Here is a 22,372-nt window from a genome sequence, read left to right on the forward strand (position 1 = left end):
TTTATATTAGTGAGTCAACTATCGAGCTTGCTGAAGTTATGACAAGTTATATGGCGCTTGAAGCTTATCAGGTAAGCATCATAGTAATAGTTAATGGCAACCCACAAGGCCAAGTACAACGGTCAGCAGGGACTAAAGTAAGCAGAGGGACAGCAAATATGTGAAACAACTTTACCCTATGACCTCTCTATAGTACGAATAATGCTATGTATGTATTCCACCACCCACCACATCCAGGCCTCAGACGCTCTCCATGATTCCAGCATTGGATCGACTGGTGTCTGAATTTCTGGCGTATCCCGTTCTGCAATTCCTGGGCTGTGCGCTTCTGGCACTGCTGTGCTAATAATAGAACAAAGACCAGAGGCCAAATACTGATAGAACGTGCTAGAAGAACATGTCACATGATTGACTCAGGCAGAAGTCACGTGAATATATTTCAGATAACAAGGCTGGCTCTCGGTCGATCGGAAAAGTCGGAAACAAAATGGCCTAACACCAGCGGTATGAAGCCCACTTAGAAACGCTGCTCCTGCTGCAGCACGACTGATATTATTTTAGTTATTGTACGCTTAGATATAGTATTTATAGAGTAAGCGCAATCACTAGCTCTAACTTTCTCTTAAAAAAATATTGTGGTGCTGCTGATATCCTGTTGTGAAGGTTGGTCGTTTTGGTGGACTAGCCCGCTTGGTCTGGGTTTCCCGACTTTACTCGCCCCACGGAGCCTAGTTCTACCGAACTAGGCCCTACCCAGCTCAACGTCAACCACCAGCTCAACGTCAACTTTGCCAACCTATGCGATTTGTATCGTAAATTAGCCGCGAAAACACGCAAAACATCATATATTTAGTGTAGCTACTGAGTGGGAGGCATCTCCCAGTGTATAAAACACATTACTGGTGCCTGTTGACTTGGTGTTGAGGCCTCTGCAGAGGCAGGTGTTGGCTGCTGGGTGGCATCTCGGAGGCGCCGTCTCGTCTCCCTCACAGCCTTACGTACAGCCTTTTACTCAGCGATTTTAGCTTTTTAAGACACGGCCTCTCGCGCACCTCTAGCTGTAACTACACCTCCTTTCTGAATCGTTAATCGTGAGTTGTCCTAGCGCTGAGTCCTCTCGCGGGCAGCAGCTGTAGTCTTGGCAAGCTCACGAGTCGCGAGATCGTAGTTCAAACCTAGTATAACAGACGCTCTAGCAAGTCGCGCAGCCCGATTACTTAGTATATGCTCAGCATAGTTACAGAGCTCTTACGTTTTACGAGCGTACGCAATAAAGGAGCGAGGAGTTGTAGGCGTAGGCGTCTCAGAGGCTTAAAAGAGATAGCTCATCTCCTCAGGCGTTGACACCCTCTGTAGGCGCGCGAGCTTATACAATACTCTCTCAGGATCCCATGGCCAGATACCTGCTAATTCAAAAGCTTTTCGAATAGTACTAGATTTGAATGTATATCTTCTAACGCCATCAATTGCGTGTAGAAACTCAAGCTTGTTGAAATCGGTGCAGCCCTCGCGAGCAGCTCTCTCAACGACGCCTCTGTAGTGCTTCTTGTATGCTTAAAAAACACCAACGTCAAGAGGCTGTAGGTCGTGAGAGGTATAGGATGGGAGCGAGAAAAGTACTATATTGTTGTCGTCACAAAAATCGATCAGCTCCTTTGTGCCATAGGATCCAAATCCATCAAAAATTAACAGCCTCCAGGTGCCTGTTTGACGGCGACGACTACAGGCGTCAAAGTGTCGAATCCACTCAAGAGAGAGCTCATCGTTGTTGTACGCTGTCTCTGAGACACCTACTATATAGTCGTTAGGCAGCTTTGTGTTAGTGTACCATTTTGAGAGGTGCGCTTTGCCCTTAAGAATAATAAATGGTGCCAGAACTGAGCCGTCAGCAGCGACAGTCTCAACGACTGTAACAATCTCGCGATTTGTATCAGACGGTGACTGTATAGCGTCGTCGTCGCCAGCCATTGTTATAACGTATTGCTGACCTCCAACGCCCATACGGATGCCCGTCTCGTCCATATTGTATAGATCTCCAGGCTGTATAGCGTACTCATCAATTGCGCGCTTTAGAGCAGCAAAGTGCCTCTCGTAGACCTCTACTGTATTAGCTGCTAGGCGTTTTATTTCCTACTTTTTCTGTTTCTTGCGGCGGCAGTCTGGGTTGCGCGCCAGCCATCGTGAGATCCAGTTTTTGCCTATGGGTGGTGCCTTGCCATCTGAGTGCTCGAGATCAAGGATCCGCTGCGCGGCAGAAATCAGCTGCGGCATGAGAGGAGGCATGTATAACGCGTCGCATCGAGTAATATAGGCCTTTAGGGCATCCTCCTGTTGCTGATTGAGCCTTCGATTTGGTGCAGCGCGATCCATTTTTGATGCGCGGCCTGAGACGCGCTTTTGGAGCCTGCTGTAGGGCACATGATTGTAGTCTGCTGCTGCGCGTACATTTGCGTGGATACCACTATCTAACTCAGCAATAGCAATTTCAATACGCTCTTCAATCTCCGCGTAAGTCCCAAAACGCTGCGACATCTTGTTGTGGAGAAAAATTGAGTCAAAGTGGTGGGGGGTGGCAAAGTTGACGTTGAGCTGGTGGTTGACGTTGAGCTGGGTAGGGCCTAGTTCGGTAGAACTAGGCTCCGTGGGGCGAGTACTCTCCATAAGCGTCAGCTGGTTAGACGAAACGTCTGACTGCTGTGTGATAACCCTGAAATGCTAGCACTCCTGATTATGCTTACAGCCAGTAAGCAAGAGGATGCGACTCAAAACGCTGCCCCGCAATCCTTCCAACCATGCCATAGTCACGTGACACAATCGGCGATCAATATGTCTTGGCGCCACTGAGAAGTCGTTCACAGGGGACCATAGCTCTGTTTGGCATAACGAGTAGGATTGCTGACGGGCGGACGCTACACGTGGTGTGGCGTTGTTGGTGCTTACGATAAACCATCGATATTCTCCATAGTTGCTCTCAGATTCCGTGACTTACGAGACGCTGCTAGCAAAAGATATGGTTGCAAACTCTAGAACTAACGTCTAATATGTACTTAACGAACTTGAGGATGCAGTTTCACCATTAGAAGTACGATGACAACTGGCTTACTATATCGGTACTGAGACGAATGACACCTGTGCCTAGGATGGCTGCAGAAGCTATACTATGTTCGCTAGTTGATGCTCAGACCTGTAATCAATACGCCATCATCAGTCGAAAAGGTGCCATGCAGTGATGAAACATGTACGTTACAACATCTCTCTAAACCTTTCAAGGTGTTACTATTGTCATTTTACTACTCTGTACAACTACGTAAATAATCATCTATTCAAAAAAGATAGTAAGCGAAAACTACCACTAGTGTCCCCCATGAAAATATTATTCAAATGTTATACTTGAGACTTCACCCGCATCACAACAAGAAGTTGAAATTGCCGCTGGAGGCTGTTGACCAAGACTTTCCAGAAGAAGGACAATTTTCGTGACTATATTTACGAGTAAACAAGACTTTTTGTGTGTCAATAGTACGGATCTCCAACACTTGAGCAGGCCAGTTATCACCGGGATGTGCCCGACAGAGGTGACGCAAAAGCAAAGAAAAAACACAGTTTCGACCCAAATTCGACAAGAGGATGGAATCTAAAATCAACATTGAAGATTACCTAAAACAAAGAGAAAGGCTTGTTCAAAAAGATAATAAGAGTGTCTGGGACAGGGATGCAAGGCCAAAGCCTGGTTTAGAATCTGAGCAAGATAAGGTAGAACAAAGAGCCGCCACCATTATATGCGCAATTCGCGAGTATGAACGCAAAGTTACCTTTGGAAACCTGGGATCAGAGGCGCTGCCAGATGATAAGAATCTGGATATGGGCGGCCAATATCTTACTAATAAAGAACGCATAGACACTCAAAGCAAGCTGTTTGAGATATCCAAGATGGTACCGAAGGGAGCTCTTCTGCATCTGGATTTTAATGCCGAACTACACCCTGAAATACTTCTTTTCCAAGCCCGAGAAGTGGAGAACATGTACGTCCGTAGCACTCAACGTATCGAGGACGAAAGCCAATTGGACACAACCGAGTTAATCTTTAACGTCCTAGATTCGACCACCGTCAAACATAAAGTAAACATATTCTCCGAGGATTATCCCCTAAACACAACCCATAGCGATATGAAAGATAAAGAATTCCAGAAGAAAATCTGGATGCGCTGGGGTAATTTTCTAAAGAAATTTGAAAAAAGATTTCCGGAAAAGTATAAGGATCAAGCGCCCGAGACTTCCCGCAAGGGAGGACCGCATCGTTTTGGATCTTCATCACTAAAAACTCTATATCCGGCTGAGAAATGGTTGATGTCAAAGATGCTGCGTAGTCAAGAGGAATTTTACCGCCCCGACCAAACCGTCAATGGGTATGTACATATAACTATCTTTAATCAAGTTTTGGTCTAACGGATAATAATAAAGGACATGGGCTTCATTCAATCAAGCCATAAGGGTACCTAAAGCGCTGGTGAAGAGTGCTTACAAATCATACATAAGCAATGCCATCGACCAGATGATCGACGAAAAGGTTATGTATGCCGAATTACGACTGATGCTGCTAGACAAATTTATCTCTGATGATAGCGGGAAGCCAGAAGATTGCCTTGATTTTGCTGCCCAAATGAAGCTCATCAAGAAAGCGATAGACTGGAAAAAGAAAGATCTGGAGAAAAAAAAGGAGGAAGAGAAATTTCCGTTTGGACTCAAAATTATATACTGTGCACCGCGATCAATAGGCATTGACGCAATGGAAAGGAAGCTACAGGAGTGCATGTTACTCAAGAAAGATTTTCCATATCTAATCTGCGGTAATTGAAGTCACAGTCTCGAATTTACATTCCTAGTGTCTAAAGTATCTTTAGGATTCGATCTAGTCGGCGCTGAAGACCGGCCCAACTCCATCGCATTTTACAAGGACCAACTTATTGCTTTTCAGGAAAAGTGCGAGAAGGAGAATGTGGAGATACCCTTCATGTTCCACGCTGGTGAGACACTGCTGGACACTGGCGGTTCCGACGATCCCAAAAATTCGAATCTCTACGACGCTGTGCTTCTCAAATCGAAGCGCGTTGGTCACGCCTTCGCCCTAATGAAGCACCCATACCTGGTAAAAAAGTTTCGGAAAAACAAAACCAACCCTGGCATCTGCATCGAGTTGTGCCCCATTTCAAACGAGCTCTTGCACCTCTGCAGAAACGTAAAGGAACACCCGTACCCAGAATTGCTAGCTGCAGGCATACCCTGTACCGTGAATACTGACAACCCAAATTTATTCAGGTATCTTCCATTTTTGTCCTAAGTGTCGAAAAGCCTAGTGATAATTGCTGACTTTACTTACTGCAGCAATTCTATGTCACACGAATTCTACCAAGTTATGGTTGGCGCGCCAAGTATGTCTCTATATGGCTGGAAACAGCTCGCTCGCTGGAGCATCGACTACAGTTGCTTGAATCCCGATGAACAAGCTAAGGCCCACAAGTATCTCGACAAGGCTTGGGCTGAGTTCTGCGGGACCGTTGTAGACAAGTACGAGTACCTTATGGATAAGGACAAGATCGATCCTGTAGAGGCTGAGAAAGCGTATCCACCGCGAAATCGGAAGCACTATGAGGTTATCAAGATTTCCAACTCCCTCGAGATGGGTACCAGCCTACTAGCACTACCTGATGAGCTCTTGTTGGAAATTGTTCGAAATATCGCACAAGTTCGAAATCTCACCGTCACAAACAAAAGGTTGTCTCGAATTTATGCAGATGTCTTGGTGCAGACGAGCGATTCCCTCCTGAAGGCCTGTAGTGCAGTCCGATGCGTGATGGCATGGACCGATCCGGGTGACTTGGTCGACAAGTTGTGCACGCGTGTCTGTGCCAAAGTCATCCAGGCCATCGGCAACAAGAAATTTTTCCTCGCGAAGGGTACTCTCGAAGTCATACAGCAGCTGCCATCCAACACCCGCATTCCAGACGACCACTTCTTTGACGTTGCCATAGCAGCCCACGACTTCATTATTCAGGCCATCGGCAACAAGGAATTACACCTCGCAGACTTGGCTCTTGAAGTCATACAGAAGCTGCCATCCAACACCCGCATTCCAGACGACCACTTCTTTGACGTTGCCATAGCAGCCCACGACTTCATTATTCAGGCCATCGGCAACAAGGAATTACACCTCGCAGACTTGGCTCTTGAAGTCATACAGAAGCTGCCATCCAACACCCGCATTCCAGACGACCACTTCCTTCGCGTTGCCATAGCAGCCCGCGACCTCATTATTCAGGCCATTGGCAACGAGAAATTACACCTCGCAAAGTCTGCTCTTAAAGTCATACAGAAGCTGCCATACAACACCCGCATTCCAGACTTCTTTGACGTTGCCAAAGCAGCCCGCAACCTCATTATTCAGGCCATCGGCAACGAGAAATTAGACCTCGCAAAGTCTGCTCTTGAATTCATACAGAAGCTGCCATACAACACCCGCATTCCAGACGACTACTTCCTTCGCGTTGCCACAGTAGCCCGCGACTTCATTATTCAGGCCATCGGCAACGAAGAATTAGACCTCGCAAAGTCTGCTCTTAAAGTCATACAGAAGCTGCCATCCAACACCCGCATTCCAGACGACTACTTCCTTCGCGTTGCCACAGTAGCCCGCGACTTCATTATTCAGGCCATCGGCAACAAGGAATTAGACCTCGCAAAGTCTGCTCTTAAAGTCATACAGAAGCTGCCATCCAACACCCGCATTCCAGACGATTTTTTCACTCCCTTGCCAACGGATTGAACTGCAGCGTTCTACAGGTTCCGCTCCAGTCATCAAAAATTACAGTTGGATATGCTCGAATTATCATGAGATGAAGCCCTCAGCGCAATAGTGAGTTGGCACGGACCATGCCTACGAACACCGACTCTATCCACAATCCTATCCTCAATCCTATCCTCAATCTCTACCAATTATGCCAAACCGAATTTTGGTCGGAACGGAACTCTGGTGGGATAGCTCGTTTTACCCCCTACCTACCCGCCACTTCGCCGTAGCAAGTACCGTCAGAACGATATTCAAAACAGATTACTACAACTTCCACTTTAGATGTACGAAACTTGTGCGCGTTCAGTGCACTATGTAAGCTCAGAAGTAATATGTATAGTCATGTGGTTAGCCACTGACTAATGCCACTGTACTTAGACTTGCTCTCAGCATCATATACAACACAACAGAAGATACTTCTTGCATTTACAACTACTTACACACTAACTTACGTTTTATTATCATGCAACCTATGTAGAGTAAGCTGTTAGATGGAATAGAGTAAACTAATTACGTTAAATTAATCACAAGGGTCTAGAAAATTATGATTGTTCGATCTCGAGTTTGGAAGTACAAATGTGTGGATTATAGGTGTCGAAGTTTTAAATAGTCAGGTATGATATAAAATACCTGGTGTTAGAAACTTAAGTGATTTGTTTTGGCGAATGAGTGATAGAACAGATCGAGTGCGATTGGAGTTCTAGTAGATGATGCTGCATGCCCACCACATACCGGCTGTACTTGTGCATATGGAAGAAGGAGCGTCGCCGGGTTGTAGTGGGTTACTAACTATCCGTTTTCAAAACGATGTGCAGGGGAATAGCGAGAGAAGGTCGATGATTAATAGGCTGTATAAGAAGGCGCTTTGCTCTCTACACATTAACTATCCGAAACAAAATTATTGTTTCTTAGGATAGCGTGTGTTTCGTCCCTGCAAGTTAATCTATCCCCATATAACTAGGAACTATCGAGCCCCTTCACTCTGTCTCACATGCACGTGTGCGCTTATATATAATGCCGGGCCTCAAGCGGCTTTCTGCTTCTTCAGCATGTAGTCGCCGCCCTTCACCGCTTTGTATACACCATAAAGACCCGATAAGAACGCATTACTTTTCACAAGTCTCTTTAACAAGCCCTTGAATCCCGTGCCAAAGTCTTGCTTCCGCCCCCGATCCTTGACCTTGTCCCATATCGAGGGTAGAGACGTGGCGTGGTATTTCCGACGGAGCTCGTCATACCCGTGCTTGTCGTAGACCTGCCACCACTCATCTTCACTGTAAAATACGCGCGAGTAGAGCCATTTCAAACCGCCTAGCTCCCGCATCTTCGCTTCAATCTCACGGTTCGCACGGACGAATTCTGCTTCGTTAGATGGATACGGGCCCCACAGCCCGACACTGATACCCTCACCCTCATACCCGTCTACTTGCTTGCCGCCAACCAGCCCACTAAACGGGTTCGCATGCCCCATTGAGCCTCTGCAATCTCGGCGCAGCGGACAAAGCCAAATAGGATATAAGCCAAACGCCTCGTCGGCATACTCAAGAAACGGCGCAGCATTATCAGCTGGAAATGCAATGTCATGAATGATGTAGCGATCTGTATGTCCCGACGCATGCAAGGCATGATACATGATGCGTGTGTGCATAAAGTAATCGAACAGGAAGCGCGTCAGCCACGTAAACGGCACCATGAAGTACCTGTAGGCGTACATGCCCATCCAGAAGGCGCCGCGGTCGTACCGGAAGAGGTAGTGTTGGATGGGCACCAGTTCTTTAGTAACGATGCCGCGGGACGTGGCGGTTCGCGCGTGGATCCAGAACCACTCGTCCCACGGCCTTGAGAAGCGTTGGACGGGAAGATGGGAAGACGTAGAGGTAGGCATATCGACGAGTCGACCTGTGACAACGACGCCCGTGCCTTTTGAAAACATGATGCCGTCGACGTAGTCGTTTCGCAAGTCGCTCGCGTGATACTTCATCGTTTCTGTTGCATTTTCAAACGAGAACGCGGGATGGTATGCTACTTCGACCATCTGTTTCAGTGGAATCAATTGCATCTCCACCATTGTCAGTACGCCTAGGGTCCCGAAACTGCCTCGGAGTCCTTCAAACAAGTCGGCGTTCTGGCAGGCAGATGCGATCACGAGCGTGCCGTCTGCAAGCACAACTTCAGCGCTTAGCACGGTCCGGTCGAAGAAGCCGTACTTGAAGCTGCTACTTTCACCGGCGGTTCCGACGAAGCCTCCGCCGACGGTGATGCCTGGGAATTCCATGACGACAGGTGGAAGTAAGCCGGCTATCATGGTTTCCTGGACGAGGACGTCCATGGGGACGTTGGGTTCGACCAAGGCGGTTTTGGTGTCATGGTTGATGGAGATGATGTGATTGAGGGTGCTGACATCGACAATGGCATTGCGGTCGAAATCTGCGTGCCGTGTGCTGTTTGTGCTGCCGTGATAGATACGGAAACCTGCTTTCGTGGCGTAAAAGAATTGGACGCGAGAGCGCACTGCTTCTACGATGTCTCTGTGACGCTCCATTTTCCGCGCGGTTTGGCGCAGAGCGAGAGATGGCAATATTTGTTTTTGGCTACGGCTAATGCCGCTGCACTAACTATGCGTGGCTGTGAGGTGAGGTTAATAAAACCACATCACTAGTTACTGTATGTATATGCATACACGCCGTGTTACATACGGCCGCTGAAAGCGCTTCTATGCAAGAACCAGTAAGCAGTTTAGAGGATCGCAGGTAAAGCGCTGCGCAGCAATCATTTTACAGACTAACAGATCTTTATAGCATCAAGACCCACAGATCAGCAGATCAGATCCGTGCCTTTCGCTTGCGGCATCGGATGACGCTGCCGGATGACAGGGATGAGCCAACCTAGGGGCCTCACGAGGATGGCAGGGCAAGACGGAGAGACGAGCTCTATGGCCTGAGCAGAGGGTGAATTCATCTCTCAACAGTCATGTGGCCGTGGCACGGTCGGGAAGATATATAGTGGCACAGCGTCTAGCGTCGCATCTTTCCAACTGCTGGGTAGTTACTGTTTATGAGCGTCATCAGTTTGAGTGAGCAATTTACAGTTTTCAAGGACTGTACCTAACGTCATTGCGCTAGCAATACTCATGGCCAACAGGAATACATGCCCGTGTATTGTACAGTTGCTACTGTAATTAGCGATTCAGGCTTCACCCCTGCGCACAGCTGCGCAATGTTTTTGAACAGTCTCACCCTCCGTATATGGCTTAGCGCTCGATGTCTGCTACAGAATAGTTAACTAATTAATGAATATTTTCATCACATTCTCTAGCCGTCCGCTCCGCTCGTATAGCGCCGCAACTTGCAGTGCTAACTAGTGTAACTACGTCGGAGCGAATCTTGCTAACCTGAGTTCGATCCCGCCAAATGGCCTCTAATATTTCTATAGCGTCCTCTGACCGGCCACTGTGCTCGTACAGTGCTGCAAGTTGTAGCGCTCGTCCAACGACGTCGAGGTGAATATTGTGGTGCAGTATCACGTGACTGGCTCGTAGTATATATTGCGATACTCTTTCGTACGTAGATAGACACCTTCTTCAATCAATCCCTTCACAGCGATTACTTTTCAGCTTGCATCTATCTACTCGATTGCGGGTCGCCCCCTCTGATCTTTTGAGCTCGATCACGTATCGTGCCACAATATAGCCATCCTTGGTTCGATACCGCCAGATGGCAGTTTGTACTCAGCGTAAATTAAATGCTTGCTTGGTGCGACACTCATGACAAACCATCAAATTGGATGCACTAAGCGCGCGTTTGGTACAATTTCAGTTCCAACTGCGCAAATCACATCGATTCGTGCGCTGCTGCTTGAAGTCTGACACAGAGGGCGAGTTTAGGAGGTTCGCCCTAGAATGAGAAAACCTCTTGGCATTGTGATCCTCGAATTGTAATGGTCCATGCTATTCACTACTACAGCAGCATTACTACTTCAAACTTTGATCATGACCTTGTTCGGAAATCTGCGAATCAGTCATAGATATCAGTCAATCACCCCCAAATATTTACTTACCTCTCTACCACCTCACCCCCTCCAACTCCTCCGCATCCCCCCTGCCGTCCCCCTGTGCCACGAGCCTTTCCTTCACCCCCCTCACCACCCCCTCATGCACCCCCGACCTGGCTCTAATGCTACACTTAAATGGGCTAGGATGACTTAGCAACCCTGGACAAAACGTCGTCTCTACCTCACCCTCTTTCTCTATACTAAACACCACCAAGGTACTCGCAATTGTAGCCTTCAATGCCCTCTCTGCCATGTGCTTCCCTGGGCAGATCCGTCTCCCATAGCCAAAAACATGACGCCTTGGATCCGGTTCCGCCTCGGGACCCAAAAAACGTTCTGGACGGAAGATGAAAGGGTCACGGTAGGTCGAGGGATCGTGCATAAATGCCCAGATATTAGCGAGGACGATGGAGCCCTGTGGGATATGGTAGCCAGAGTAGGTGTCGGATGAGGTGTTTGTATGTGGGAGGCCCATGGGAGCGACTTGATGCGAGCGGAATGTTTCTTTTACGACAGCTTCGATGTATGGGAGCTGAGGGAGATCTTCGGCTGTGGGGAGGCGAGGGGGGACGCCGAGGACGGCGTCAAGTTCAGATTGGGCCGCCACTTGGATGTTGGGGAAGAGTGACATGGTATCGCGATTTGGTTCTTATGAAGATGTTGAAAAGCGTATACAGAATGCTTGTGCAGCTTATAATTCAAAAAATCCCCAGAAAATTACTGATCTTGCGCTTGATTTTGTAGTGCCATATCATCGGCTCAGACGACGACTTCAAGGCGGCAACTCAAAATCAGAACGCCCACCAACAAATATGAGACTTACGCCAGCGGCAGAGGCTGCTTTACGCTTATATATTACCCGCTGCGATCAGCTAGGCATGCCAGCACTTGTCCCACAGCTTAAAAATGCCGTTCAGTATCTTCTTGATCTCGAAGAACCTACTGGCTATGCACCTAAAGTTGGTCAACACTTTATTACTCGATGGCTACAGCGTAATCCTGACTGTCGACGAGTTAAACAAAAACCTCGCGAGATTACACGTACTGCTGCTGCTGCTGAAGAGGCATATAAAGCACACTTTGATGCCGTGAAGGAGATCAAGTACCGTCATGGGATTCTCCCCGCCGACACCTACAATATGGACGAGACTGGCTTCCGGATAGGCTGCGGTGGGTCGCAATGGATTATTACTATGGACTAGCAGCGGCAGCAGGTCTCAGCTTCGGATACAAACCGCGACTATATTACCTCTATTGAGTGTATTTCTGGCGACGGAGAGGTACTACCGCCGCTATTAATCCTTAAGGGTAGTACCCACTTAGAGAAATGGTACACTAAAACCGATATACCTGACGAGTACGCCTTTAGGCTGTCGTCTACTGGCTACTCTAATGATACGCTCTCACTCGAGTGGCTTAAACACTTCGACTACTACTCATCACGACGTCAGCGCGGGGTCTACCGACTACTTATCTTCGACGGATTTGGCTCTCACTGTACAGTAGAGTTTTTTCGTTACGCCGACGACCATAAGATTATCTTATTTACGCTGCCTCCGCATACGTCTCACGACCTACAACCGCTTGACGTTGTGTGTTTTCAACCCTTTAAACACTATCACAAGAGCGCTGTTGAGGCGGCAACCCGTACTGGCTGTACTGACTTTAATAAAGTTGAGTTTCTCTACGCAATTAAAGGTATCCGCGCTGCTACTTTTAAGCAACGGACAATCCTCCACGCGTGGGAGAAGGCTGGGATCTTCCCATACAACCCAGAAATAGTACTCAAAAAGCTCCAATTGCCCCGCCCATCAACCCCTCCACCCCGCTCTAGGCACCCCGTTGACCTACTCAACGACGACGACGCGCTCCCGCCGACGCCTACCTCAACCCGAACCTTTAAACGCGAGCTTCAGGCTCTTCAACACGATACAATTAATGGTGTTGACGTGAGTCAGGATAGGATTTGCTGGGTATTGCGCGGTGCCGCGGTGATCGCGGACGACCGCGCCTTAGCAGAACGTAGTCTCGCGGAGGTGACTGCGGTCGCAAGAGCGCGTCAAGAGCGTCAAAATGCTACTCGTCGGCAAGTACAACAAGGTGGAGTTTTAACTGCAGCAGGCGCTCGCGCTGCTATTGATCAGCGGGTTAAAAACGAAGCTGCAAAGGTTGGCAAGGCAGCGGAGCGTAAGGCTCGTCAAGAACTTATCCAGCGCGCGGCTGCAGCACAACGTTCCTAAGCACCATAAAACTCGGCTCTATAGACAATCTAGGCGCTATCTACAACTTCATCTGAATAGATCTAATTTTTTGGACGTGGTTGCGGTGATAATTTACTAACAAGGTCGGGATTATAGCAAGAATTTGCGTTGAGCCAGACTTTTGCGTTGAGCTGGCTAGCGCCAACCTGTGGTTGGCGCGTTGCGCGAGTATAATGCAAAAAAGGAAAGCGTATATTGTCTACAGAACATTCCGTAGATAAAAATAATGACCGTATTAAAATAGATCCATGCTTACTCTGACGTTGATTACTATGTTCATGTCTCACTTGTAACTACTTCGATACTGTCTTTAGCAATTGCAGCTTCACCCCTATCCTCAATCCCTACACAATATGCCAAACGGAATTATGGTCCAAAGTGAACTATGGTCGGATAGCGCGTTTTACCCCTGCTCATCCACTCACCAGTTCGCAGTAGAATACCGTCCGAATTATATTCAAAATAAATGCAACTTTCAATTTATATATAGGAAGCTTGTACGCGTTCAATGCACTATATTTTATTATCATGCGACCTATGTAGCGTGAGCTATGAGATAAAATAAGGGAGAGAGTTAGTGTTCGTGGGTATGGCCCGTGCTAACTTGGGGTTGCGCTGCCAGTTGGGTTTAGGAATAACTATGCTTGTTACGATCCATGAACCCATCTAAAAAGGACTTACAAAGTAATCACAGCGATTACATCCTAGCAGCTGTCAGCAGTTTGAAAAATTTAACCTAAAACGCTGTGCCGCAATCCTTCCTACCGTGCCACAATCACGTGACTGCTCAATAATAAGCAGGCGCTCAGTAATGAGCAGAACCCACAGTGCTCGGTGGTGAGCACTTTCGACCAATCAGTAGATAGCACAGTAGCCAATCACAAGTACTCAGTATTGAGCAAAACAGTGCTCAACATTGAGCAAGCCACACTCCTTAGTATATAGCAATAGGCATCGAACCTTTATAGCTCGATGTGTTCAATCTAAGTTACGAGTACAAGTACAATATAGTTATAAGTTACTTGAGAAATCTTTGTTCATAAAACACTGTTGCTTCGTCCGCAAAAACCAACCTCTAGAATTCTTGACGCCTGAAGTCTTGTATCACTTCTACCCAAGGGCCTTGCTCTTAACAATGCTTACCCTAAGTCAACCCTGAGTACGGTTGACTCACGGACACCGAACGGAACCTTTGTAAATTTAGTCTTGGTGCGCGCACAGACCAACACCCCGCACTTTTACTTACCAAGTGCTAGTTCACGCTCTTACCATATACAACACACAGCAGCGCAATGTCACTTCTTGATCTTCCAACGGAGCTATTAATCTCAGTTTTAGAATACGCCGATGTGTGGGAATGGAAGCAGGTCAGGCAGACCTGCAGAAGCCTAAGCGGGCTTGCAACGCCTCTACTTTTTGAGGAGATTAACTTTGAGCTCTGCGAGCACGGCTGCGAGTCCCTGTATAATATTTCCCAGAACTCTGTGCTCAACTGTTTTGTCAAGACCATCGCGCTCCGCAGAATTCGTGGATACCGGAAGTTTGCGGACTTCGACGCCTGGGTGAAGGGCATACACCAGCCAGGCACTCCAGATTACATTCCATGGAAGACCTGTTATACTACTTACTACGAAGATGAAGAACTACGTAGTCAGCTCATGCCATACGAAGAGTGGGCCAGATTGTCCAAAGAAGAGAAAAATGCGCTCTACGAAGCATACAATGCAGACCGCGAGCTGCAAAACAAAGACGCTCAGTCTATCGCAAACGCAGAAGCAGGAAATGTATCAGTTACTCAATTTTCCAAGGCCCTCAAGACACTGCCGAATTTAAGGGCCTTTGAGCACGAGCCTAGGTTTCTTGATACCGACACATGGGCTCTTCGATGGCGAGACCTTTATTTCCATCCCGACTATATTGCTGGGTTTACGAATAACGATGAAGACGGAGACATTGATGCCCTACAATTGTCGATCGTGCTCGAAAGGCTCGCATACTTTAGAGGAAAAGGCCAGAGGCTACAGAAGATGAGCATGTATATTGGCGGCCCAGCCTTCGCAACACCAGCGCGCTTGAAACTTCTAAGGCTCAGCGGCAGTCATAAGATAACACGTCTCTGTCGATCCATTCATGCGACTTCGCCAGAAGCAGACGCAGACGCCCGTACTGGCCTTGTAGAATCTGACGAGATCAAGCTGCTCTATAGGCGGCTGCAAGCGATGGCGTGCGCGTTCTCTGATCTGACTTGTCTCGATTGCAGTGTGTCTGATAATGACGAAATGACAGGCTGCATGGAGACCGCAGCGAAGCTCGTCCTTTGCTCTCTCATTAGTGCTACCAAACTCCAAAAATTAAGCCTAGCATTCGGAAGACTTGTTGATGGCTATCTTCGTCCAACGTATGGGAGCCAAGAGAGAACAGGCGCGAGGCTCCATGATGCTACTTTCACATCTTAGTCTTCACTCGCGTTGGAATCAGATCTGCAGCGTTGAACTCGAGATAGCGACCGATCGGAAGACATTGATGGGTTTTCTACTTGCGCACAAGGATACGCTTCGCTGTCTCACACTTGTACCCACGTCTCTTGTACGACTGGGAGACTATCGGAATACGTGGGAGCCGACTCTTACAGAAATTGGGCAATGCCTTTGCCTAGAGTTCCTCAGTCTCTCGACTCTCTGCGACACTATACATGACTGGGCGCCAGGTGTTTGTAGGCGCATGATGTTCGATGTGAAGGATAATGTATGGCAAAGCAAAGAAAGCGAGCTTGAAGCATATCACAGCGCAGTAGTCGCACGCGTACTTCGAGGGGAAGTGATTGATTCGCTCCAGCCGCATATATAGTCACCCCCGTGCCTGAAGAAGGTACATCTTATTGCGTAAAGTATAACTCAAGACGCTCTTTGTATAGTATGTTGTGGAGCTAGTAATGTCCAGCTTGCGTGCTTTCGGCCATATAGCAAGTGCCTAAATATCGCACGTAAAGGAGACATGCGCGCATTGGAGCCCAGTCGCAGGCGGCACGTAGACAATAGTGTAAAAATCGTCGAGGTAGCAGAGGATTGTAGCACCATTGCGGGCGTTTGTAGGCGCCCTAATTACGTTCTGGAATGCCCCCCCCTCCCCCCCCCCCCCAAAACAAAACTAAACTCTGTTAGGCTTAGCGTTAGGGTTCAGCAGAATTCCAGGAGCGTTGAATAAGAGTCTTGCTTACTGGCTGTAAGCGTAATCAGGAGTACTAGGATTTCAGGGTCATCACACAGCAGTTGAACATTTCGTCTGACCAGCTTACGCTTATAGAGAGTAGTGATGAACTTTGTTGTTATCAGCGGTGGCTAACTAGTATGTGCTTGCTTGGTATCTCGACTTGTAACTAGTCTTACTTGATTATGTTCAGATCAGATCACGTGACTCACATGGAGAGATTGCGGCGCAGCGTCTTAGGTTGCAATCTTCCGAGCTGCTTATTGGTCCCTGCACGTAAGTGTTGCCCAAGATGGTAACACCATCCCGCGAAAGAGGCAAGAGTGTTACAGGGGTGGCTAAAGCTGATACCTTGTATCTAATTGGTCGGCATGTAGGTGGTAAGGGGGTGGCTGAGGCTAATAGTAAGTGTGCCAGATGGAGTATATAGGGCGGGAGGACTCTCCTTCCCACGGCTGTGTTGTAGCACGAGGGTGCAGACTATTCTGCGAATATTTTGGTGTCTATTCCCGGACGGAGTTGTTGAGTAGTTACGAGACTGGAGTCATGCTGAGCATGCTTCGCACTGTCAAAGTCCTTGTAGGTAAGGATGGCCGTCGAGACTATAGAGGTGCGGGCGTTAAGCGGACGATGGTGACCGCCATCGAATGCGTGTCAGCAAGTGGTGAGTCGCTGAACCCAATGATCATCTGGCCAGCCTCTACCCACAGGAGCAACTGGACGACTTATCGTACCCCTGGATGGTTTTATGCCCTATCTGAGTCAGGTTACAACGACTCCTTTATTAGCCTTGAGTGGATAAAGCAAGTGTTCGATCCCCAGACTAAAGCTCGAGCGAATGAGAAACCGCGCCTACTAATCTGCGATGGCTTCGGTACGCATGAAACTCTGGAAGTTCTTGAGTTCTGTTTCCAAAACAACATTACTTTGTGCAGACTACCCTCTCATACTTCTCACAAGCTACAGCCATGTGATGTGTCGGTGTTTGGCCCATTGAAGACAGCATATCGAGATCAAGTCGAGCGACTCTACCGTGGAGGTCTAACAAACATCAACAAAGAGCACTTTACTACCATATATAGCCCGGCGAGAGAAAGGGCGATGACTAAGAGGAACATACTTGCAGGCTGGGCCAAGGCTGGACTGTTTCCGTTCAATCCAGCAAGGGTCCTTCGTGATCTTACAAAGCCAGACGCTCCCCCAACTGCTGGAAACCCTTCTGAAGATAGAGATGTGCGAGACGAGATAGCCCAGACACTAGTAACGCCCGTTTCGACAGAGGCCCTGACAGGTTTGCTGAATCAGATCAAGCATAGTCCTTGTGATGGTAACGAGCGAAGTAAAGCTCGTCACAAGAGACTCGTTCAAAAGCTTGCCAATGCCGCCCAGCGATCGTTTGCCCGGCAAGCACTGGACCAGAATTACATCGGAATCCTCAGAGATGCGAACATTGAAGCCAAGACTCGCCGTAAGACAAAGTCTGAAATTCTTCAGAAAGTCGAAAAGGATGGAAACGGGAGGGTGGTGATGTATGAAGATCTTGAAATGATTCGGGCAGATCGTGCGAGGAAGAAAGCGGCTAAAGAGGCCAAAGAAGCCCAAGGCAAAGGAAAGCGCGGTCGACCAAAGGCAGCTGCAGAGGCAGGTCAAGGCCAAGCAGATACAAAGAGGCGTGGCCGGAAGCGTAAAACTATAGTGCCGGAAGCGCACAGTACAGGTAATGGAGAACGGGATGCGCCCGAAATCCAAACACCAGTCGATCCAACGCTCGAATCAAGGAGAGCGCCCGAGGCCCGGATGTGGTGATAGGTCGTGGAATACATAGATAGCATTGTTCGTACTATAGACAGGTCAGGGGCGTAAAGTTATTTTCCCCTATTTGCTGTTGCTTTGCTTACTTTGGTATCTGCTGACCGTCGTACTTAACCTTATGGGTTGTCATTATCACTGTGATGCTTACCTGATAAGCTTTTGGCACCATATGACTTTTCCTTTGCAACTTACCTTTATTCTCCGAGATCAATAACTCACTAATCAAATTAGTTAACTAGTTAGTCAGTGATACGTCAACATATTGGGTTGGTCTGAAGAAACAATAAGTGGAAACTGAACTGTTTCCGGTATATTACGTGCCCACCGTATCTGGATCTCTCCTCCCCGCACAAAGCTTCTCAGCCTCGCTCATCTGTAGAGCAAACATTGGGATATCCACGCTATGTTCGGTTATTGTTGCCCCTACTAAGTATCGTACACTATCTATTTCAGCTTCTTTACCGCACTCCATGTCTCCTTAACAGTTTGACCATCTTATCGTTGCCGCTTATTTTACTTTGAAGTAATCCGTCAAGTTTCAACTTAACGCCTTGAATAAGTAAGTATTTGACTGTATCTAGGTGCCCATTCGTTACCGCTAGAGACAACGGTGTTTCTCCGTTGTTGGCGGCTACATTCGTAGAACAACCAGCCTCAACCAATCTCTTAACATTCTGCAGTTCTCCATATTCCGCAGCATACGATAATGGTGTGCGACCATTGCTTTCGACTACACTTTCGATATCTCCGTCTGTTGCAAGTACCATGTCAATGATATTTACGTCTGAACATATAGAAACACGAGTTAATGCAGTGAAACCATAAAGCACAGTGCCCTTTTTAGCTCCAGATCTTATCCATGCAGAGACAGCATGTACACCGTTCTTCTCTGGAATAGCCTTTGCTAATTTCGTACCGCCGCACTGATATAGTTGACGTGTGAGTGTCTGGCAGAGGTATATTGCATGTTTGGCATAGCGCATTGTGATCGTTAAGCTGAAGACATCCTGCTATTTCGCACAGCAATTCGGCAGGAAGTTTGAGGAGAAGCGTGTTTTGCGTGGGCGGGGTCTCGCGTGACGATGACTGCTGAGGGGTTCGACCGAGCTGGCGGTCTCGACGTCGTCTTTGTAGAACTTTGCTTTGATTTTTGATTGTCGCCTTCTTATCCTCGTGAGGCCTGTGTCGCATCGCGCGCAAAATCAAAGAACTTGCTTCAATGAAAGGTGGAAGAAGAAGAAGAAGAAGAAGACGTGAGTAGCCGGCTTGAGAGTCGTTGGTACGAAAGGCGGATGCAGAGGGCAGTTTAGGCGTATTTATGTTCCCTTGCTGCGCCTGCTACCTAAAGCCTTGGCATCCGCATCCGCATAACATAAGCAGCCAAGCCCAAACCACTGTAATATAGTAACAGTCATGCGAGCAACAACGCTAACTGAAAGCAGCAGGCGCGCAATGCGAAAGTACCAGCTGGGATAGCGACTCTGCACTGTTCCGCACGCCATGGCAACCGCACTACTCTTGCGGCCGCCAGACATCGCTGCAAGGTTTCTAAGGCTTGCAGAAAGACTACGACTTACTATTTTGGGCGATAAAGCGTTGTGTTGAGGCTGCACTAGCGCGTTTGTCTTGCGCCGCAGGAAAAAGTCTTCTGTAAAGAAGTCTATAAAGGTAAGAAGACTTTGGTATTTTTCTGTTTAGAGGAGTATTTTATCCTTATAGATAGCTGAGATACAAGGACTAGTAACCCGACGAAATTGTTTTACAGTATGCATATGAACATTCCAAGACAAAGTCAAAGTACCTGTTGTTTGTTCCGCTACAGGGGTTGTTCCGTTTCGGTTGGACGCACGTTAGTTAGTCATCTCTTCACTATACATCCGACTTCTAGCTTCTGCATATGCATATGTCGTTCCTTGTGTGCCTGGTATGCGTGATCTGTTGATGACAGCTAACTGCTTGGGCATATGTTTGCGTTCAAAACGCTTACGCCCACAGATGGTAAGCAGTTTAGAAAATTCCTCCAATCGATTGTACCGCAATCACGTCACTAATTAACAATTAGCAAACTGGCCAGTTACGGAGTTCGCAGTATTGAGCAAGCCACACTCCTCTATATAATTACAGCATAGGTGTTAAGCCATTGTAGCTCGATATGCGAAGACTCCAAGTACGAATATAAGAGTTATCTGTCGATAGTACCCTATCTCTCATCTGCAGCAATCAAGTCCAAAGACCTCAACATCAAGAGCTTCACACTATCCAATAGTACGTGCACGACATTTTTAGGACGCTCACGCTAGAACTAAAATGCGGAAATGGAGGTCCTAATTCGCGCTAGACTATAATGGGCGAGAATCAGCATCTGATCCGCGTCGCATACGCGCGTTTTTAATTCAGGATGCGCAATCACCTGATTATGATGAATCGGGGGTTAGATTCACGTAGCATCATATACTAGGAGTTATACATCATTCTACTCATCTATCACCCTTCGCCGTGTAGCCCTTTTACCAAACTTCACACCATGCTGAAACCATTGATCTAGCTCATCTTGATCATCTCTCTCCTTTCTCTTTAGCGTCTCTCTCGTGCCAGTCCACTTCTCCACAACGATGCCATCGGGTACAGTACTAGAACGCGTTTCTAGCTGTGGCTGGCAGCGATTACTAGGCATTGATGTTGTTGGACGGCTGCCAATAAACACTCCAAACCCAAGGCAGCTATGCCATGCACGGCTGATAGCGCGATACTCTGCTCGTATTGGTGCAATATGCCCTGGTGCTTCCTCTATCCCCCGAGCGTATAGCTGACCTGCTAGCATAGAGCTGTGCGCAGTATGGTGGTCCGCGACAGTTTGGATCTCCTCTTTGCCATCGTAGTCTCTTTTGAATCCCAATCGTCCAAGATGGCGCCGAGTAATAGCTATAGCTGAATGCCGCCATAAAATAATGCCGGCACGTGTGGAGAGATGTCGCGAGAACTCTTTAGCCAGTACGTTACTAAGGCACTTGCTTGGCCAAGGCACGTCCTGCCGATGCCCAGACTTGTCCATTATCGAGCGAGACCAAAGAAGGGAAGAGGTTATGCTTGTAGGTACCAAGTCTGGCGTAAGGCGTTTTAGTTGCTTAATAAAGGGCGCTACAAGCCAAAGGTAATAGACAAGGAGCTCGCTAACCTCAGGCGGTAGGGAGCGGTGGATGATCTTGGTAGATCCTGTGATGCTATAGCCTTTATGGTAGGAAGTCACAAATGTAACTAGGCCATTCTCGAGAAAGATGTTTCGCCGAATTCCGTGTTGCGAGTTTCTCCACTCAAGTGTAAGAAGTTCCGTCCCTCTAGCAGGCTGTCCGCCTGTCATATGAACAAGTAGCAGAAGCCGTTGGAGGAAGGTTTGTATTGAATCAAGATAGCTCTTCATTTATTTCTTTTTCCACATAGTGGATTGCTGGCTATTCAAGAGCTGCTTTCTAAGCCAACCATGGTCCCTAATACGGCGGAGGAGCCAGCGATTGTGACTAGCTAGTTGATGCTCGTTACGCTTTTCTACAAGAAAACTCCAGTCTGGGGTATTGATAGTTGGGTTATCTTTTAGCTCTCGTAAGCGCAATGGTGGAACGGCGTCTGCTCTGCTTTCTCTAAACGTAATCACCCCTCTTCACCGTCTATCACAAGAAAGTTCAAGTGCTCCATTGAGTATGTAGCAGAGGAGAGCCCAACAAATGTACTGGCCTGGCTATAGCGAGCTCACAAAGCATAACAATTCAGCTTCATGGAAGTATCTTGCCATGAACTCTATTACGAATAAACAATCTATAAGCAGCAGCGCAATAACGTAAGCCTGCAGACACCGTTGATGAGATGTAATATAACCAACTACATATATAACGAGCATCCCTTCGCACTAGAAGAACTGGTGTAGCGGAACACTTTGCTCTTATGCCTGTCGAGACGAGAGTTTATCTGATGAATCTATATTGCTCCCCCCCTCTTCATTCTCCACCTCCACTAGGTATTCCTCTTCGCTTACGGTTGCTCGTGGATCGCTTGCTGATTAGAGCTATTATCTTGGGTTACTTCCTATTGTTTTGGCCAATATATATCTAGATCAGTCTCGAAAACATTCTGTAGCGGTGGTGTTATGTTTTGCCTTCGCATCCGATCCCAGTTGGTTGTCTTTCCCTCTGTACAATGGGGGCAA

The 22,372-nt window shown here is 47.6% G+C and overlaps 5 protein-coding genes across 5 annotated transcripts; 3 read left to right on the forward strand and 2 right to left on the reverse strand.

Moving 5' to 3' along the window:
* Positions 1-3,627: 3,627 nt before the first annotated feature.
* PSV08DRAFT_373798 (uncharacterized protein) lies at positions 3,628-5,835 on the forward strand (the record flags this gene model as incomplete). The annotated part of the gene is made up of 5 exons (XM_066093275.1): positions 3,628-4,406; positions 4,462-4,847; positions 4,902-5,316; positions 5,383-5,681; positions 5,711-5,835. The coding sequence occupies 5 exons, from the start codon at positions 3,628-3,630 to the stop codon at positions 5,833-5,835; spliced, it is 2,004 nt and encodes a 667-aa protein (XP_065948538.1).
* A 2,033-nt stretch (positions 5,836-7,868) lies between these two features.
* Positions 7,869-9,386, reverse strand: PSV08DRAFT_404595 (uncharacterized protein; the record flags this gene model as incomplete). Its single annotated transcript, XM_066093699.1, has 1 exon — positions 7,869-9,386. One exon carries the CDS (start codon positions 9,384-9,386, stop codon positions 7,869-7,871), a length of 1,518 nt encoding a protein of 505 aa, XP_065948539.1.
* A 2,137-nt stretch (positions 9,387-11,523) lies between these two features.
* PSV08DRAFT_411920 (uncharacterized protein) lies at positions 11,524-13,210 on the forward strand (the record flags this gene model as incomplete). Its single annotated transcript, XM_066093916.1, has 2 exons — positions 11,524-12,064; positions 12,671-13,210. The coding sequence occupies 2 exons, from the start codon at positions 11,524-11,526 to the stop codon at positions 13,132-13,134; spliced, it is 1,005 nt and encodes a 334-aa protein (XP_065948540.1). The 3' UTR covers positions 13,135-13,210.
* A 1,216-nt stretch (positions 13,211-14,426) lies between these two features.
* PSV08DRAFT_229320 (F-box domain protein) lies at positions 14,427-16,002 on the forward strand (the record flags this gene model as incomplete). The annotated part of the gene is made up of 2 exons (XM_066092247.1): positions 14,427-15,553; positions 15,612-16,002. The coding sequence occupies exons 1-2, from the start codon at positions 14,448-14,450 to the stop codon at positions 16,000-16,002; spliced, it is 1,497 nt and encodes a 498-aa protein (XP_065948541.1). The 5' UTR covers positions 14,427-14,447.
* Positions 16,003-18,582: 2,580 nt separating this feature from the next.
* Positions 18,583-19,320, reverse strand: PSV08DRAFT_327244 (ankyrin repeat-containing domain protein). Its single transcript, XM_066092730.1, has one exon. It carries the CDS (start codon positions 19,155-19,157, stop codon positions 18,633-18,635), a length of 525 nt encoding a protein of 174 aa, XP_065948542.1. The 5' UTR covers positions 19,158-19,320; the 3' UTR covers positions 18,583-18,632.
* Between the last annotated feature and the right edge of the window lie 3,052 nt (positions 19,321-22,372).

The sequence above is a fragment of the Bipolaris maydis genome, assembly GCF_028858645.1.
Source record: "Bipolaris maydis strain C4 unplaced genomic scaffold PSV08scaffold_13, whole genome shotgun sequence".
In the NCBI taxonomy this organism is placed as follows: domain Eukaryota; kingdom Fungi; phylum Ascomycota; class Dothideomycetes; order Pleosporales; family Pleosporaceae; genus Bipolaris; species Bipolaris maydis.